This window comes from Vombatus ursinus, unplaced genomic scaffold (assembly GCF_900497805.2).
Source record: "Vombatus ursinus unplaced genomic scaffold, bare-nosed wombat genome assembly UNPS02014825.1, whole genome shotgun sequence".
Classification (NCBI taxonomy): Eukaryota; Metazoa; Chordata; class Mammalia; order Diprotodontia; family Vombatidae; genus Vombatus; species Vombatus ursinus.
In genome coordinates, this window is record NW_020954603.1 from 3,058,541 (window position 1) to 3,078,782 (window position 20,242).

At 45.1% G+C, this 20,242-nt stretch overlaps 1 protein-coding gene across 1 annotated transcript in view; it reads right to left on the minus strand.

The window, feature by feature from the left end:
• SPATA6 (spermatogenesis associated 6) overlaps nucleotides 1-19,986 on the minus strand; it is a 137,104-nt gene extending 117,118 nt beyond the window's left edge. Inside the window, exons 1-7 of the mRNA XM_027837967.1 lie at nucleotides 19,897-19,986; nucleotides 18,287-18,307; nucleotides 17,138-17,281; nucleotides 8,905-9,042; nucleotides 7,875-7,923; nucleotides 4,101-4,142; nucleotides 3,050-3,174 (exon numbers count right to left, since the gene is read on the minus strand). Of these exons, the coding sequence (XP_027693768.1) occupies nucleotides 3,050-3,174; nucleotides 4,101-4,142; nucleotides 7,875-7,923; nucleotides 8,905-9,042; nucleotides 17,138-17,281; nucleotides 18,287-18,307; nucleotides 19,897-19,986 (609 nt within the window). The remainder of the gene's footprint in view (nucleotides 1-3,049; nucleotides 3,175-4,100; nucleotides 4,143-7,874; nucleotides 7,924-8,904; nucleotides 9,043-17,137; nucleotides 17,282-18,286; nucleotides 18,308-19,896) is intronic.
• Nucleotides 19,987-20,242: the final 256 nt, after the last annotated feature.

Below are 20,242 nucleotides of genomic sequence, written 5' to 3' on the forward strand. Positions count from 1 at the left end.
AATTCGAGAAAAGGCAGTTAGACAGAGAGTGAGCACGCCAGGAAATCCTTCCTAGAGATAATGGGGGGAAGAGAAAGACTCTGTGTGGTGGACAGGAGCAGGGAAGGCATTCCAGAGACAGAGAGGGAATCATCACTAGCTGTCCTCAATGAGCTCAAGTCACCAGGCAGCAGAATGACTTGCTGGTGTATAAAAAGGACCGCCAGTGTGAAGACTATCAAATATGCCTGAGTGAGGGAGTCCAGAGTGAGGGACAGGATGATCCCACTGTCCTCTGTCCTAACAGACTACAGCTGGACCACAGTGTCCACAGTTCAAGGGGTTTGCGTTAAAAAGGACAATGGCATGCTGGAGAATCCTGAGGGCAGCGACCAGGACTGGGAAGGTCCTGGAGTCCATGGCATATGAGGATCTATGGAAAGAACTGGGCATGTTTATCCTGGGAAAGAGAAGGCTCAGAGGGTCATGAGAGCTATCTTCGCTATCTTCAAGCATGTGGAAGGCTGTCCTGCAGGCGAGGGACCAGCTTTGTTCTGCTTGGCCCCACAGGGCAGGACCAGGAACAGTGAGGGGAAGCTGCAAAGAAGCAAATCGAGGCTTGATCTCAGGAAAATTTCCTAACAATTGGAGCTACCCAAAGATAAATGTGAAATTGTCCCCCTCCACACTAACAGAGCTTACAGTCTGCTGGGGAAGACGATACATAAACTTGGCACATGTATTCGCCCATAGATAGATAAATAGATATAAATAAAATTAATTAATTTAATTTAAAAATAAATTAAATTAATTAATTAAAATAAATTAATAGGTAAAATAAATTAAAAGGTAATTGGGTAGAGAGGTGGGGAGGAAGGCACTAACAAATGGGAGGAATAGGAAAAGTCTCATGTAGAAAGTGGAATGTGAACTGAATCTTGAAGGAAACCAGAGAAACTAGGAAGCCGAAGCGAAGAGAAATTTTTAACACGGGACAAGAACCTTGCAAAGGCACAGAGACTGCGATGGGATGTCTTCTATGAGGAACAGCAAAGAAGGATGGTTCATCTGCCCCACCACAGAGTGTGTGAGAGGGGGTGATGTCAGATAGGCTAAGAAAGTAAGATGGGCCCAACCTAGAAAGGACTGGAAGAGCCAAGCACAAGGGTTTATTTTATGTTTGACCCGAAGGAAACAGGAAGCTCCAGAAGGTCACTGGCAGGGAAGGACATAGTCACACTGTGCTTTAGGAAAGTCACTTTAAAGACAAGGCCAATCTTTCTTCCACATACCAGCCCTGAAGTTATTTGGAGAAAGTTATCATGCATCCCTCAGGTCTTGGCTAGTTCCTTCAAGTCCCTATCACAGGGGGTTTATTTAACTTAATGTTGGCATCAACCCGAAGGCCTGGCATAGTCTTCTGCTACAGCAAACTGAGTGACGGAACGGTTTTGGAATTTGTTTCCGGTAACAAGTTAACTCTTCTCCGTGGCTGAGCTGGGACTAAAATGACACTTTCATCATTAGTCTGTCTCAAACGGTGTTTACAAAATGTCTCCTCCATTAAAATGGGAGGGGCCGGGAGAGGCTGTTTCCACCTTTCTTTGTATCTCTGGCCCTTAGCACAGTGCCTGTTATACAGCAGGCACTTAACAAGTGCTTCTTGATTCATGGACAATACACTTCATTTATATGCCTCACACGCTTTAGGAATAACTCTTCCCGGGCTCAGACACAGCCATGTTAGTCTTCTACTCAAAGATCTTCAAAGGCTCCACAGTGCCTTCCGAGCCAAGCCCATACTCCCCTGCACAGCACTCGAGGTCCTCCACAATCCAACCTCGCCACCTCGATTTCATGCATTCCCTTCCACGTTCTATGCTCTAGTTACATACTGGCCAACTCTCTGCCCCAAAAATACGCCATCCACTTCCCATTTTCAAGCCACTCCTTCCACTGTCTTTCCTATGCCCTCTCCCCTAACTAGATTCCTGCCCGTTCATCAGTTTAACTCACACTCTCTGCAGAAGCCTTTCCTGAAGGCCACCCATTCCTCCAATCCAAAGCTCCCACAGCCCTTGATCTGCCCTTCCCATATAATACTGAAGACGACAGCCATACCCGTTGGCCTCTGTTCTCTGACGAGCCTGTGTGCTCCGAGAGGACGAGGCCCTTGGCTTAATTCTACCCTCAACTTGATAAATATTTCTTGTATTGCACTGTAAGGGAGGGACTATGGCATAATGGATAGGGAGTCGCTCTAGGGTTCAAAGAAGACTTGACTTCAAGTATCACCTCAGACATGCACCAGCCATGTGTCCCTGGCCAGGCTGCTTTACCTCCCAGTGTCCCAAGCACTTCTGAAGACAAAGAGGTGTGCATCTGCTGCTTCGGTAGAGGAAAATTACTTACCAGAAGTCTCCAATTCCAATAAAATATCGGATCCAAAACCAAAGCAAACCAAACACTGTATGCAGAGATGTGGGGCAGAGTGGCAGCACTGTACTGTCAGTGATGCCCTATACTCACAGAGAAATATAAAGGATAATGTCGACAAAATGTGTGATTAAGGCAGGAGGTAAAAGGTGCAGGTGCCAAGAGCAAGAGAAAATAGATGGCCCAAGTAAGTGCTTCCTGGGACTCCTCCCTCCACTCTGAATGGATCCTTTAGAGGGGCCCAAAAGAAAAACCGAGGATAAACATCACACCAAAGCTGAAGGTGTGGGAGATGAGAATCAGAAGCAACAAGCACATCCCTCTATCACATATCCATCCACGGAGGAGAGAAAAAGTAAAGTGAGCATCCTGTGGTATTTCCACAAGCTCCACACATCACAGAAACTGCCTAGATCCCGACTGGCAAACATCGATGGACAAGAGCCGGCACGTGAAGTTAGCAACCATTTCTTACAAACACACTCTATGCTCTCAAAAGTCAACCTTAGCTAGGACTTGCTATTCCTAATACCGAGTCATCAGTCAAGAGTAAGCACTTACGGAAGGGCTGACTCCAGCTGCCAAGACCCCGCTTCCTGTACCACACCTGGGGCCTCGCATGTTTGGTACTTACCCTGATGCCAGAAATTCTTTGCATCATCACTTGGCGGTTTGAATCATGGTGTCCATTCATTTGCTTTGGACCGGGGAAGATGAAGTCTCTCGTGTTTTCCTCATATATAGAGAGCGTTTCACCCACTGCAAGTAACAGATTTTAGGACTGAAAATGAAGATGTTGAGACACACCCCTGTGTCCAGAAACAATGGAATCTTTTACAAACTATCCTGCCAGGTTCCCATTGTATTTGGCCAATTTAAGACCACTGCCCCAGGTGGCATTTTGAAACTTAACACTTCTTAAAGAGGAAAGCTCTGAATGGTGATGTGTATCATTTTTCGCTTGAGAAGTAAATCCCACATGGAAGGCAAGAGATACCCAACAACTGCTTCCCTCCTTTTCTGTTTTGCTAAAATGTCACTGTGATTCTCACCCCCCGTCCTTTGTTTCTCCCCTCCAGCCCAGCCCTAGCCTCCTCACGGCACAGAAACAGTCTTGAGTTCTCAAAGGCTGGGTGGCCAGAAGAGCCTCTAGGACAGACCTGGTGATTAACCATGATCCTATCACCGGCAGACAGGCCAAGAAAAGTTCTGGGAGACTCATCACCAAAGGTCTGGTCATGAGGTAATCCATTTTTCTCAGCCATAGCTAAATATGAAACTATCTGCTAAGGTATGAAGGGGATGGCAAACAACGTCAGTTCAGAGAAAACCCATGCCAATGACTCAGAATATCAAACTATTAATTATCAGCAACTATGACTTGCTTTCTTATCTCTAAAGTCGGGATATTTTCACACATTCAGCAAGTAATCTGGGGTGACAAAAGAATGTTTTTTAAACTACAATTCAGTTTTACATGACATGTAGACACCTACAACCTATTACCATCAACAAAGCCCCCAGAAGATTATGATGGTGCACACCTGTAATCCTTGGTATTGCAAGGATGCTATTGCAAGGATGGGGGTGAGCCTGGGGTAGGGGAGATGAAAAAGGTCATTCCACTGTGAACTGGCTCCCCACACATACCCCATGTGGTCTTAGGAACAGAATCAATTTCATACCTGGCAGAACAAGCTGTATCAACTCAAACACTGCTGTGTCATCTGCAAAGAAAGCAAACAGATTTTTCATGAGTAAACAAAGCCGGGTCAGCCCTAAGTTATTTTTTTTAGCAAATTAGAGCAGTTACCAGGGAAAAAGGCAAACGTACATTTCCACACCCTCAGCAGGTCTCTGGCCAACCCACCCTTCCTTACACATGATGCTCCAAATATCTGAGAAATTCAGAGAAAGGTAGGAAGATTTGTATGAACTGATTCAGAGAAAAACAAGTAGAACCAAGAGGACAATGTGTGCTGTGGCTACAATTATGTGTGAAGGATCACTAAAGGAAACCTGACCCAGAGTATGTAATGACCAAGGAAGTTTCCAGGAAAGGAGCAGGGAAACATCTCAGCCCTCCCAGTGGACAGGCCAGGAACTCCCAGGACAGTGTCACACTAATGGGTATCTTTGTTTAACTGCTTTTCTTTGTCAAAAGGGAACAGCAGCAAAAGGATTTTAAAAGGGGGAGGGAGGACTGCATCTGATTGTGGGAACTTGAGAAGTTTCAAGGGACCCTACAGCCCCATGAAGGATACACACGATCTCAGGGGCAGTAAGCACAGAGCACACAAAAGGAAGGGAAAGAATCCATTTTCATCAAATTACAAAGGGATTCTAAAGGGGCACAGTGAGAAATGAGCCTGGCAAAGGTCCATCCCCCCAAATTGGCTGGTTCCTCCCAGAACCTCCATTTTAGGGAGGAGGCCCAAGCCAGTGACATCTCCATCCCTCTCTAGACTGCTCAAACTGCTGACTCACCAACACGAAAGTTCTAAACACATTTGGCTTCAAAGTATCCACAAGCAAAATCTCAAAGAGAAACACAGCTTGAACACAAAGTCCAACTAGAATTCCCAGAAGAAATGAAGCAAGAATTTTAAAAAGACTTTAAAATGGTTTTGTAAATGAAATAAGAGTGCTAATGGGAAAAAATGGAAAAGAAATGAGCGCTATGGAAGAAAGAATTGGAAAGTGAATTAACATCTTGGCACAAGAGGTAAAAAAACCTTGCCCAAGCAACCAACTCCCTGAAAATCAGAATGGAATAGAAACTAAACACTCCATAAAACAACACGAAATATTAAAACTAAGTCAAAAGATTTTTGAAAATAGAAGCAACTGTAAGATATCTCACAGCAAAAACAACTAAACGAAAAAAGATAACGGATATTTTCAAAATTATTGGACTACCTAAATGCCATGACCAAAAAAAGAGTTTAGACATCATATTTCAAGAAATCAAAACAGAAACCTTCCCAAATCTCTTAGAACCAGAAGGCAAAGTAGAAATAGAAAGAATCACCAGTTGCCTCCTGACACAAACTTCAAAATGAAAACTCCCAGAAACATTATAGCCAAAATCCAAAGCTTCCAAATCTGAGAAAAAATACGGCACAGAGTCAAAAAGTAAGAATTCAAGGAGGAGGCACAGTCAGGGTCACACATGATTGAGCAGCCACCACTACACTGTAAAGAAATAGAGAACCTGGAATATGGCATTACAAATGGCAAAGCATATAGGCTTACAGCCAAGAATAATTTACCAAGAAAACTAAGCATGATGCTACAGGAGGAAAAAAAAGGATTTTAAATTAAATAGAATACTTTCAAGCATTTCTGATGAAAAGACCCAAGTTGAGTAGAAACTCTGAAATACAAACCCAACAGTCAAGCAAAACAAATAGGTACATGGGAGTGAGCAATTATAAGGGACTACAGAATGATGAAGCATATACTTTCTAGTAGGGAAGACAATGCAAGTATTCCCTCAGAACACTAATATGAGGGCTCATAGAGGGAGCCAAATATGACACAGGGCCAGAGAGGGATTTCATTACATTCTGATGATCATAACAGAAAAAAGGAAAGGGAGGGGAAAAAGACACATTGAGGGGTGAGAGAGGGAAAGTCAGGTTAAAGAAAATTTTCTCACATAACTGAAGTAAACAAGTACAAAAAAGAATATAAAAAGAAGGAAAGGATAGTGAGAATGGAGGGGTCACTTGAACCACACTCTCATCTGAACTGGTCAAAATAAGGAAGAATACATACACTCGCGCGAGTGCACACACACACACACACACACACAGCTGGGTACACAAATGCATTTCACTCAATAGGAAAATAAGAGGGAAAGGGGAAAAGGGAGGGTAAGAGGAAAGACAGATTAATGAAGGGATTAATCCTAAACAAAACAGTCTCTAAGGATGTATAAAAAAATTTATAGCAGCTCTTTTTGTAATAGCCTAGAACTGGAAACTGAGGAGCTGACCATCAAATGGGGAATGGCTGAACAAGTTACGATACATAAATATGACAGAATACTATTACCTGGTAAGAAATGATGAAGGGAAGAGCTTCAGACAGACCCAATAAGACGTGAGTAAACTGATGCTGAGTGAGGTGAACATAACTGGGGGAACAATTTAGACAATAAGAAAAATACTGTGAAGGCAGACAACTTGGAAAGACTCGAGATCTCCAACCAACACGGTGACTGACCAAAACTCCAGAGGACTCTTGAAACGTGCTGCTTACCTCCAGAGACAGAGGTGAAGGACTCAGAGTGCAGTGACGCTTTTTTCTTTGGGACACAGCCAATGCAGAATTCTTTTTTGCTTGACTATACATGTTTATACATGGGCTTTGTTTTTCTTTCTTTCTCGATTGGGGGTGGAGGGACAAAGGAGGGAGAGAAGATAGATTTTTGTTGATAAAAAAATTTAAGGAGTAGCTCGGTGGTGCAGTGGATAGAGCATCAGCCTTGGAGTCGAGAGGACCTGAGTTCAAATCTGGCCTCAGACACTTGACACTTTACTAGTTCTGTGACCCTGGGCAAGTCACTTAACCTCAATTGTCTTGCCAAAAAATTTTAATTTAAAAAATTCATCTGGATGAAAAAGGCAAGATTCTCAAGGGAGATAACAAAAATCACGATAAGTAAAGGAGCCTAGCAGTAGCAGATCTCAAATGATACTACAAAATAGTGATCATCAAAACAATTTGGTTATGGATAAAACATACACAAGTCAATCAGTGAAACAGATTACCTAACACAGCACCCAGAAGCAAAACAGACATAGTAAAAGAGCATCCAGTAAACCTAATGACCCCCATTGATTGAGGTGAGGACCCAATTATTGGACAAAAACTGCTTGGAAATGCTCTGGAGCTTTGGATCTGGGCAAAATAAAGCCAATACTGGCCTATCAAAGCCCGGTGTGGTTCCAGGAGCAGAATCCAATTCTCTAATGGGGAAGAGGTGGCCTGAGTGAAGAACGTGCAGTGTGGAGATGGCTGAGAGCTGTGTGAGTTCAAGTTCCAGCTCTGACCTCCTGGGAAGCTGCAGACTAGACAATCCATCTAATCCTCCTTACTCTCTATTTCCTCGTCCATAAAATAGTACCATTTGCACTACCTACATCCTGAGGAGGGGAGGAAGGGGTTGTCTTTGAAAATGATGCTTCTGAAGTCTTAGGTTGCTATAACAACAAGCAAGGAGGTAGAGAAGTAAAAGGCCCAGCTTCTGATCTAGAGACTAGGCCTGTGGACTAGCTTGGCCAATTCCTTCCTTTCCATGAGCCTCAGCTCCCTCCCCTGTCAAGCTTCAACAGCAATCCCATGTGTTATGACGAAAGCAGTCAAAGATCAGTCTTCAAACCCTATAGAAAAACGAATAATCAGTGGACAGTCAGAAACAAGGAATTAAAAAAAATAAAAACAAAACTTACATTTGAGTTGCGCTACTACATCTCCCGGGTCTATGGCATCAGGGAACACCTGGTGAGAAAAGGGGCAGAGAGAGGACTCCATCAGCCAGCAGCAAGTGCCATGAGCTAGTCCAAAGACAACGAATGTGAGTTCCTTTTCTGTCATCCTCACAAAGTCCTTCCTGTCCCATCGTGAGAAACCCTCCTGTCTTGTCTCCATTGTTACCCTGTCTCTTCTTCCCACAGCTGTTGACAAAGGTGCTTGTATTACGTAAATATTAGCTGCCCTAGGACTCAGGATGGAAAGAGTGAGCAGAAATACGGCTGTTGATGCTGAGTTTCAAGGAATGTTATCTGGCAGTTGTCCCCAGATGGAACAAGAATTAGCTCTAAGGATCCACAAGGCAATAACACCTTCTTCTGTAGTATCTATCACTATTCCCTTCCTGTAGTATATTATTAATGTTTCAAGAAACACTTGTTTTTTTTTTAATCAACTATGACAACTTGAGAAATAAACTTGCACTAAGAAAAAGACACCTGATAATTAAGGGGGATAATTCCTAAATTCAGGAACTGATGACAAAGGTTTAGTTGTAAGCTATTAAATCTCCACTCCAGTCACACCTTTCCAGTTTAATAAAGTACAAGTCCATAGGACCATGATCATGAGTTGGACTTTAGCCAAGATGAGAAGGCAAGGTAAGCATCAGCTCAGTGTGGGATACCCACAGGTGTAACAAAGAACACTTTGTAGTATGATTGTTTAAAATTACTCATATTTTCAGTGCCTGAAAATTCTGCTTTCTGTGGCACAAAGGAATTGATTCTGGACTAAATCAAGTCACAGGTGTAATACTGAAGGGACGTTTTTGAGAAGTAAAATTAGATTTGTACTTTTCCTAACAAATGGTGAGGCTCTTTTCATGTTTCCCAATGCAGTCAAATGCCTGTGTTCCCCTAAGCCTGGAAACTCTGGGAGTATTAGCATATACCTTGCCCATGACATGTAAACATGGTCTGACAGGGCTGAATTCACAAGGGAGCATACCTTTTCAAACACCATTCTGGCATTGAAGACCAGTGGAAAGATAGGAGGGACACATGGTGTCTTTTTGTACTGGCCAAAAACACAAACGCTGAGATAGACGTCCTCCTTGTCTTTCAGCTGTAGACGTGGACAAGATACCTGGGGAAGGCAAGACAATGAGCATTTTGATCACATAAATGTGGCTTATAAAATGAACTCTTATACACTAGGGAAAAAAAAAACCGAAGAATCCTGCTAAGTACAAACAGAAGCCACTTTAAAATTTTAAATTGAAAAAGCCTAAACTGGGCAAAGCTAAATGAAACATCCTTATTTTGCCAGAGTATGAGAATAATTAAAATTAAGAAAATTTCTGTTAAGTCTTATATAAGCCTATAAGTCCAGTTCCTCCCTTATCACTTCTAGAAGTGCACCAAATAAAATTGTTAAAACTAAAAGAGAGGAAAGGAAGGCTATTTCCCCCTCCTCAGAGTCTCTTCTGGGACGTTATCAAAGCGCTGCTCTTTAAATGTGGCTATCTCCCAAGACTGAGTCCTGGGGCTTTCCTCTTCCCACTCCCCACATTCTCTCTTGGTGACGATCAACCCCGGAAAGGTCAATTTTCACCTTCTGCAGAAGACTCTCAAATCTGTAGATCCAGCCCTAGTCTGGCTCTGATGGGATGGTCCCACACCATCAGTGGGATGCCCCCTATAGATCACGAACTCAAAATTTCTAAAACAGAACTAACTTATTATCTCCCTCTAATCCCATTCCTTTCTTTCTAATTTCCTGTTTCATCAAGAAGACCATCAACCTGAAATCTCAGCCATATCCCCAGCTGTTCCCTTTCCTCACCCTTATCTCTCTCTTCACTCAGGGACCACCCTGATCCAGGCCCTGCCTGCCTCGGCTCCCCTTTCAGTTCTTAATGCTCCTTTCTTCCTCCTCAGTTTATCCTGTGTATACTTTCCGGTCAAGTCAACAAGCGTTTATTAAGTACTTATTATGTCCCAAGAATTTCAGTAAGTCCCAAGGGTTTCAAAAAGGGGGGGAGGGGGGAATGAGAAGGGGGAGGTAAAAGACAGTCATTGACTTCAGAGAGCTTACATTTTAATGGGGAAACTATCATGCAAATAACCACAAATATACAAGATACATAAGGCACATAGGGAAGGCAAACTGAGAGGAAAAGGCATTACTATCTGGGGAGCCCAGAAAAGGTCTCCTGAAATAGGGGAGATTTGAGCTAAGTCTTGGAAGAAGTCAAGGAAACAAAGAGGGAGAGGTGAGGGAGCAGAGCGTTCTGGCACCGTGAGGGGAGACAGAAGGTCACATAGGAGGACCTACAAGGAGATCAGTGCAGCTAGAATGTAGAGTCCATGAAGGAAGGAAAGGTATAAGAAGACTGAAGGTAGGATGGGGCCACTTTACGAAGCATTTTAAAGGCCAAACAAAGGGGCAACAGGCAGCCACTAGAACAGGGCTGTGAGTGGTCAGAGCCACACTCTGGAGAAATTAGTGGTTGAATGGAGGATGGATTGGAGGCAGGGAGCCCAATTAGAAGGCTGGTGCAGAAGCCCAGGCAAAAGGTGAGGAGGGCCCAAACCAGGGTGGTAGCTGTTTAAAAGTGGACAAGTAGGGCCGTTTGAGAGTTGTTATGAAGGCAGAAAGGAGTGAGAGTGAAGAGCCTGAAGGAATGGGAAGATGGCAGTATCCCAGACAGCAACAGGGAAGGTGAGAAGAGAGATGACTATAGGGGCTGGGCCAGGGAAGAGAATGAGTTTTGTTTTGGGCACGTTGAGTTCAGGATGTGTACAGGACACCCGTTACAAGATGCCCAAGAGGCAGCTGGTGATGCAGGATTGAGGCTCGAGAGAGACTCCCGCTGGATTTGTGGATCTGGGAATCATCTACATAGGGGTGAACATTGAACCTATCACCATATGGTGATGAGATTACCATAAAAGACAGCAGAGGGATGGCAAATTTATCTGCTTGTGCATTATATCCCCCTCCCCTGGAGAATTCGAGTTTGAGGACAGGGACCATTTTTCATTTTTGTCTTTGAATCCACAGGTATCCAGCACAATACCTTGCATGTAGTAGGCATTTAACAAATGCCTATTGGAATGTATTAGAGTAAAATAGAAAAATTGGCAGAAAGATTAAGAAAATGAAAAAACCTCCTAATACAATAAAAAAAAATACCATGTAATAAGAAAAGGCCACAAGAACTCATGGAGTAATTGGAAGTCTGAAGAAAAAGAAGCAAAATATGAGGAATGAAATTTTAATTTTAATTAAAAAGTTTGTTTAGAAGTTGGAAAATTTTAATAAATCTGACATCCTAGAGAAAAAAAGAATAGAGGAGATATGTTAAAAATGTAAATTATAATAAGAACTATTAAAAAACAACATCAAAAGACAGCAAAACTTGAAGGACACATGAAGTTTCTACAACCAAAAACAATTGATCCAGTAGCCAGGATTCAGCAAGATAATCCAAGAATTATATTCTTATATCTAGTACAGATAGATTCTAGAATTCTAACCTAATTCTAGAATTAGATTTTTATAGGAGGGCCATCATATAAAATTCATGATGAAATGAAAAGCCTGAATGCCATACTTCAGGATAGCTGAAAAGTTAAGTTTATCAAAAAATACCGGAAATAAAGATAAAGACTGATAAAATTCACAGAACAGCCTTAGAAAAGAACCCTTGGTTTAACTCTCCCAGAATTGGAAGTACCTAACTTCTATACTCCAAAGTAAAAGAAAATATATTGTTAAGCATTCAGGAAAAGATGATCAGGCACTTCAAAAATGGAATATAATATACCAAAAAGCAAAGGAAAATGGCTTGTACCCAAGGATAATATCCTGAAAAGCTGAGTTTAGTCTTACAGGAAAAAAAAGTAGACTTTTAACAGAACTTATGACTCTTGAAAAATCATAGTGGGAGAGAGTTTTTAAAATATACAGCATATGAGAAATTTAATAAAGGCAAACAGTTCTAAATAGCTCAAAAAGGTTAGCTGATGATTCAGTGTTTATATACTGAAAGGAAAAGATAACATGTCCTTTGGAAGGAAAAAAGGCAAATTCTGGCCTTGGGTACTCCAAAAGAAGTGTGCCCAAAGGAGAAAAGGATTTATTACTTCTTAAAACTGGTGTCACTGATAGATTTCACTGATCTGCTTCTTGTTCTCCATTTCTCTGTTCAAATCTAAGGATCACACAGCAGTAAGCATGTGAGGCAGAATTTAAATTCAGGTCTTCCTAACTCCAACCCACCACGCCACTGAGCTCTTAAAACGTTTGCCAGTGGGTTGTCTGAGGCAGCAAAGTCTATATTCTGGGTTGTCAACCAAAGAAGAGGCAGACCCAGAGTTGAGAAGAATAGCAACAACACAGGCAGCAGGATCAGGGACAAAAACAGAAAGCAGTACAAGGTAATTGGTGACATCTAGAACTCTGAAATTATCATCATTAAGTGGGTGCCCTGCCACACTTCAGCCCGGGATCACTCCCACCTGCTACTGCCTTCACTCCCAGACACACATAACTGAGCAAAGATGGAGGAAATCACACACCCACTTCGACTGGGTCCTCTACAAATTGATGTTCCACAACCTCCACTGGGCCCTCCCTGCTGCTCGGCAATCCTACTCTATTTCACCTGTGAACTCACTCTCCTGCTCTCCACAGCAGCCCTTCCAAACCTTCCCATTCCTCCTCAAACCTCCCATGGCTCCTCCTCCCCCCACTCTCTCAGCTGAGAAACTTGCCTCATATTTCACTGAAAAAATTTGGACCAGTCACCATGAGCTCCTTCTCTTCCCCTCTTCCTCATCTCCTATCGCTCATGTGCCTTCTGCTACTCTCTCCTCCTTTACCCATCTCACATGAAGAAGTAATCTTACTTGTTACCAAGGCTGACCCGTCTACTTGTTCAAATGATCCCATTCTGTCCATCTCTTCCCCAGCAGACTGCCTTCTCTGTAATCCTCACTCTCTTCCTTATTTTCAATCTCTCCTTGTTAACTAGCTCCTTCTCTACTGTCTACAAACATGCCTATGTCTCCCCATCCTCAAAAAACGTTCACCTGACCCTTCTGTCCCTGCTAACTCTCTTCCAGTATCCATTCTGCCCTTTGTAGGTAAACTCCTTGAAAAGACCATCTACAACAGGCACCCCCTCTTTCTCTCCTCTCTCTCTTCTTAACCTCTTACCACAATCTGTCTTTCAACCTTATCATTCCACTGACACTCCTCTCTCCAAAGTTAGTTGCCAAAGCCAATGGTCTTTTCTCCATCCTCATTCTCCTCAGCCTCTCTGCAGCTTCTAACACTGTTTACGACTCTACTCTTCTTGATACCTTCTTCTCCCTAGATATCTGGGACACTACTCTCTCTTGGTTTTCCTCCTATCTCTGGCACTGCTTCTTCTCAGTCTCCATTGATGGATCCACCTCCATATCACACTCTCTAATTGTAGGTGTCCCAAGGGTTCTGTCTGGGCCCTCCTCTCCTCCCTCTATTCTATTTTATTTGGTGATCTCTCATCAGCCTCCATGGACTGAATTGCCATCTCCATGCTCATGATTCTCAAATCTACCTATCCAGCCCCAACCTCTCTGCTGCCTCCAATCTTGCATCTCCAAACTGCCTTTCAAACATCTCAACCCATCCAGTAGACCAATCTGAAACTCAACATGTCCAAAATTGAAATAATTATCTTTTCTTCCAAACCCTACCCCTCTTCTCATTTCCCTATTACCAAAGAGGGCAGCACTATCCTCCTGGTCCCTCAGGCTCAGAACCTAAGTCAACCTCAACCCCTCATTATCGTTTACCCCATCCCCACCCCCATATTCCAATTTGTTGCCAAAGCCTGTTAATTTCACCTCTGCGCCATCTCTCAAATACCCCCCACTTTTCTCCTCTGACATTGCTTGTACCCCCACGTGCAAGCCCCCATCACCTCAAGCTTGGACTACCGCAGTAGCTGCTGGTGGATCTGCCTGCCTGAGGTCTCTCCCCACTCCAGTCCATCCTCCACTCAGGGGCCAAAATGACTTTGCTAAGGCACAGGTCTGATCATATCACTCCCCTATTCAATAAACACCAGTGGTTCCCTATCGCCTCCAAAATGAAACACAAAATGCTCTGTCTGGCCTTCAGAGCCCTTCGTAAGGCAGCCCATTGCCTCCTTTCCACTCTTCTTACATCTCTCCCCCACCCCAGACACAGTGACCTCGGCTTCCATCTCTCAGCTCAAGGCGACCCCGAGCCTTCTCTCTGGCCGTGCCCCATGCCCGGAATGCTCTCCTTCCTCCTCTCCACCTCCCAGCTTCCCTGGCTTCCTTCCAGGCCTAACTTAAATCCCATCTTCAATAAAAAGCTCTTCCCAACCCCTCTTAAGACTTCTCTCTGTAATTATGTTCTATTTATCCCATATATACTTATATGTATATATTTGTTTGCTTGTGGACTGTGAGCTCCTTGAGGGCAAGGACAGTCTTTTGCCTCTTGTGTATCCCCAGCACTCAGCCCACTGTCTGACACATAGTAGGTGCTTAATCAATTTTATTAGCTAACTGCAAATTTCAAAAGTTCTGGAAGAGACACATCACCAATCTGCTGTAATGACAAGAGTGCTAGACTTGGGGCAGGTGCAATTCCTAGATCTGAGATTTACTGTGAAGTCAAGCAAAGCCTTCCTTAACCTCTCTAGGCCTCAGTTTCCTTATCTGTCAAATAAGAGAAGGGAAGAGAGGAAGCAGGGAGGGAAAGAAGGAAGGAAGGAAAGAAAGAAAGAAGGAAGGAAGGTAGGAAAGAAGGAAGGAAAGGAAGGAGGGGAAGGGAAGGAGGGAAGAAGAAGGGGAGGAAAGTTGGAAGGAGGGAGGAAGGAGAGGAGATAGAGAAAGAGAGAAATTCAGTCATTTTTCAATCATGTCTGACTCTTCATGACCCCATTTGTGGTTTTCTTGGCAAAGATACTGGAATGGTGTGCCCTTTCCTTCTCCAGCTCATTTTACAGATGAGGAAACTGAGGCAAACAGGGTTAAAGTGACTTGCTCAGGGTCACACAGCTAGGAAGCATCTGAGGCCAGATTTGAACTCACAAAGATGAGCCTTCTGACTCCAGGTGTAGCACTCTATCCATTGTGCCATATAACTGCCCCCAAAAGAAGAAAGTAGGGGGAGCTAATAAATGAAAACTAGTTTCTTGGAGTATATTTATAGCTATACATAGAGCTGGTAAGTTCATTAACCACATTGATAACTTCCAGGGTGAAAAGCCTCCACTTGGGACTTTTGGTTTCCCCTCAGAAGGGTTTGGACAAGGTCCTCTGCACCCCTTCTAAGTGCAGGCCTGTTGCTCCCCAATATCGTAGTTTAGACTCCCCTAATACGTCTCAAGTTTTGAGGGCGGATTATATTCAGACCAATGTAGCAATGAATTTTTGCCTTCCAGGTGAAATGTGCTCCAAAGTATGTTATTCTAGGCTCAACAGATAAGTACAGTTTTGACACTACTCTTTAAAAGCAGGTTATGCAACACAACACACAATTCTCAAAGGGATCTCGGAGAAAATGCATATATTCCCCCTGGCAACACATTATTTTCTCCTAAACTGGGTGGCTCTGCTTTTCCATAAAGCTGCTGTAGGGAATTCCGTGTCAGAGGAGAAAACCTTCCTCTAATTTCTTCGATTCCCACATTATCACAATACTACCAAGGCTGAAGGAAAATCGAGGTCAGCCTTCCAAATGCCCGGCTGGCTGGGAAGGCAGGGGGGAAAGGATTCCAGGGCTGGAAGGCATGGAAAGGTCCTCCAGTGCTCCAGTGTTGCTATCCTACCCCATCTCCACCTCAATATAGCAGAGCAGTCTTGGGGGTAACCAAAATAGGCCCAGAAGCAACATCCATAACACATGGCAGTAATTTTTTGAGGTCACTCATTCGAAAATTTAATATAAACATCTCCTTGTTTAGTGAATGCCACGCTTTGATGTGTCAATTTAATGGCCTTTATTGGAAAGTCCACCCAATGAATCCTTCCTCCAAGGCCTCCTGCAGGGGATCCTGAGAGGCAGAAGGGTGATCTTTGGGGAATTAACATCTCTTTAGGCATAGTGATTCCAGACATTGGTAAACATGTGGTACATGTCCACTTCCTGCCATTTCCAAACCATGCCCCTTTCACTTTGGCCTTTCTCCTCAGCCCTGCCCCTGGGGGCCCTGAAAGACAGCCAGGCCTCCACCTCACCTCCCTCAGGTTTCCAAACCACTCCCCTCCTCATCCTCTCAAGCCGGCCATTCTGGGTTGTCTAGCCCCACCCAGCAGAATGTAAGCTTCTCAAGGGCAGGAACTGTGCTGCTTAATTATATTTGTATCCCTAACCCTCAGCACACTGCCAGGAACATAGCAAACGCTTAATGAGTGCTTTTTCATTCATTCATTCATTCCTTCTGCAGTGGCATGGCGCCAAAGTGGGCAGAAGCTTCTAAGCTTCACACAGCTCATCACACCTACAGAGTAACCTGTCCACGCACAATGGCGGTCCAGTGACCAACAGGACGGGGAAGTGCTGAAGGACCTCAACCACATCCATAATGATATTTTTTCCGATGAATGATACCAGAAGACATTTGCACACAAGAAGCAATTTGAGAGACAGGATGCTGGAATGCAGTAGGGGCCTCCAGTAATGTTCTAAGTCCCAAGAACTGCATTTATAAGCCACAATAAAACCCCTCAGTGCAGCTTCCAATCCTGCTGAAAGGCTGCTCAATCTGGCACTAACAGGGATCTCGGAGATCCTCTGGTCCTGCCCCTCAGGTCTGAGAAGGGAAAACTGAGGTCAAAGGATGGCAGACTGGAAGTGGCCAAGGCAGGGTTCAAGCTCCCAGGCCAAGGCTCCAAGGTCAGCATTCTTCCCTTATGTCATAGATAAACTTCCCCATCTACCATTTTGCCTAACACAGAGTCCTGAGGACAAATTCAGGAAGTAAGGTGGGGACAGCATTGTACTCAAGGCAAGCCAGCAAGCATTAAGTGTGCCTACTGTGTGCCAGGCACCAAGCTACACACTGGGCACACAAAGAAAGGCAGTCCGTCCTTCCAGCAGCTCTCAGTCCAACGGGGAAGAGGACGCATCAACAACTACGCACAGACAAGACACAGACAAAAGAAGCTGGAGATAATAACAGCAGGAAGGCCCTTGCATCAAGGCGGACCAGGGAAGGCTTCTTGTAGAAGGTGGGATTTTCAGCAGGGCCCTGAAAGAAGCCAGGGAAGCCACGCAGTAGGGATGAGGAGACAGAGCCTTGCAGGCAGGAGAGACAGCCAGAGAAATCGCCTGGAGCCCAGAGACAAAGTATCTGGGGTAAGGAACAGCGAGGAGGCCCTGGACGCTGAGTCACAGAGAATGTACGAGGACGTACGAAGACTGGAAAGGTAGGAAAAGCTCAGATCACAAAGGGCTTTAAACAGGATTTTGTATTCGACACTCGACGTAACCGGGAGCCCTCGAGTTTACGGAACAGAGCAGGGACAGGGCCAGACTGAGCTCTGGGAAGATCATCTGAATGGAGGATAGGGTGAGGCATTATTCTGTCTGCAATAACAATGATCTGCACAAGGATGCACAGATGCAAATATCACAGCAAAGCCATGATTTGTGGAATTCCTTCATTGTATTTCAAGTAGAGATCTCAATGCAAATTTGCAAACTTTTTACAAGACAGTTCAGATGATTAAAAAACTGAATTGCAGAAAACCAAGTAGTCCAATTCCACATTTTACAAACTCCCCAAGGACATACCCAAGATCAAGAACCTGAAATAAATCAACCCACAGGCACCACTACTCATCTCCTGGGTGCCAGGCACTCTGCTAAGCACTGGGGATGGAGACAAACGTTTTCTTCAAGAACTTACACTCTGTCGAAAGGAAAATGAATGCCGCATCTCTGTCAATGTAATGATAGAGATGAAAAAATTATTTAGCTCCGGACACAAAGGATTACAATAGAAATACACAACATCATGTCCTCCAAAGGGTCAAAATTCCCTGGTAGGTGGCCCAAAGGGCAACCAAGAGAGGCAAACATAGGGAGGCTGCACATGATGTCAATGAGGACCGTCCTCTGGAAACGGCATGATGGCTACTGCCCAGGCAGATGGAAGGGGCTGCTCATTGACTCACTCATTCATTCATTCATTCATTCACTCAGTCTGAGGGCCACCATGGCACCCAAGGAATATTAAAGGGCCCCTTGAAAGGCTGCCCGTGTGCAGGGTGAATCTTCTGTGGGGAAATTCACAGGAGGTTGGAGGATGAAAAGTGACACCGAAGGAGAAGGCACTCATGGGCCAAATGCTCACCTGAGGGAAATCACAGATTCTCTGAAACACGGAAAGTATGACACAAATAAGAAAATTAGGGCTAACTTGGGACATAGGCAAAGAGCTCGAAGAAATGAAAGGAGAGGACAATCATGGGGTGGGGGGGATGGCAGAAAGGCAGAAGTCAGATTTCAAACAAGGTTAAGATGGGGCATGGGGGCAGCACTGCCTGGTCACCAGACTAGTGGACAGAGCTGACCTCTGCACCTGGAACACCGGAGCTCAAGGGCTGCCTCTGGCAAATCCTGGGAAAAATCACTTAACCTCTCACTCAGTCACCACTGTGTGACGTCTGCGCACACAGGCCCTACACCAATGAAAACACAGGTTCTGACCCCCCCAAAAAAATAGACGGGAAAGGAGGGGTCTATTCCCAAGGTGTGGGACAGCTTGAGAAAAACCAAAACCAAAAACTGTAAATGAGATGGGAGATGAGGAGAACAAACACCACTTTGGCTAGACCAAATTATATGCAAAATTCAATTCAGCTTGCCTGGCCAGGAGAATGGAGAGGTTTCTTTGCATGCCTCTGTAGAAGACAGTAGCATTCATGATTTCCTTTCAGATGGCTCAGTATTTGCACCACTCAAAGGTTATGGTCAAGCAGCCCCTGACAGGGAGCAGCTAGCTCTCCCTTGACTGGGGGCCCCCCTCCCCATTCTAGGGCAAGGTGGGGATGCAGCTGTTGATGCTGAACAGATACATCAGGGTCCCTGGGCCCAAGAAGGGGAGCACCAAGTCTCCTTAGCCCAACCGAGAGAAACTTCTGAGAAACTTCGTGTCTTCAAAAAGTTGTCTATGAGGGAGGTTTTAAGAAAGTCCGGTGAAGGGTTCTGGGTGCTCCCAATGGGGAAGGCTCAACAGAGAACCTAAGGCAAGTCATTCCCCACTCCACTCCACTCCCCCCCACCCCCGCAATTTCCTGCTTTAAAGCACTGACAAAAGAAACCAAGGGGGGACATCAGAAAGGGGGGGAGCAAAAAGGAGATGGGAAAAGAAAGGGCCACAAAAATTTACTTTAAGGGGTCTGGGAATTGAGGGAGGGAGGCTTCAATGCTACGAGGAAAAAAAAATTAAACACAAAAGACACAAACACCAGCAGCTGACGAGTCATGGGACTCTCAGCTGGGGGCAAGAAGGTGGCAATCCTAAAATCCTGTCAAGGGATTGTCCCAGAAGTAATTCCATAGTAACTGGGGGAGGGGACCCTCATTTCTGGGGGTGGGAATGAGGGGTCTCCTGACAGTAGAGAGGACTGGGAGTTATTTCTCTCCTAAAAACTTTAAGGGAAGGGCCAAGTGAGAGGAGAGGGAGACGTGCTGGGAGTTTTCTTTTTCAAGAAAGAAAGATCCTTCCTCCTAAAAGATTTAGGGACATGAAGGGACAGGGGGGAGGATAAAGAAGCCCCCCCTCCCTTGGCCTCAGTTTCCTTCTCTGTAAAATGAGGGACTAGGTTGCAGTCCCTCCAACTCCTCTACAACCCCTGGTCTTCAGTGTGCCTCAGTTTCCCACCCCCAGCTCCAGCGTTAGTTTCATGGCCCAGTGCCTCCCCCGTGCCTCAATCGTCTCCTATCGCCGGCTCCATGAACCGTCTCTTCCCGTGCCTCAGTCTCCCCCCCATCTCTGGCTCTATGGACCCTCTCCTCCCGTGCCTCAGTTTCCTCTCTCTCTGGCGCCATGGCCCCCCCGTGCCTCAGTTTCCCCCAGCTCCAGCTCCGGCTCCGTGCCCCGCCCCCGTGCCTCAGTTTCCCCGGCCGGGCCGGTCACTCACGGAGCGGATCTCCAGAGCCAGGGCGCACTGCAGCGCCTTCATCTTCGGCATGGGGGTGGCCCCGGCCGCAGGCCCGAGCAGGGGAATGGGGAGCTGGGGGCGGCGGCAGCGAAGGGGGCGGCGGCGGAGGACCCAGGCCCGGGCCCGCGGTCCTGCCTCGGTCC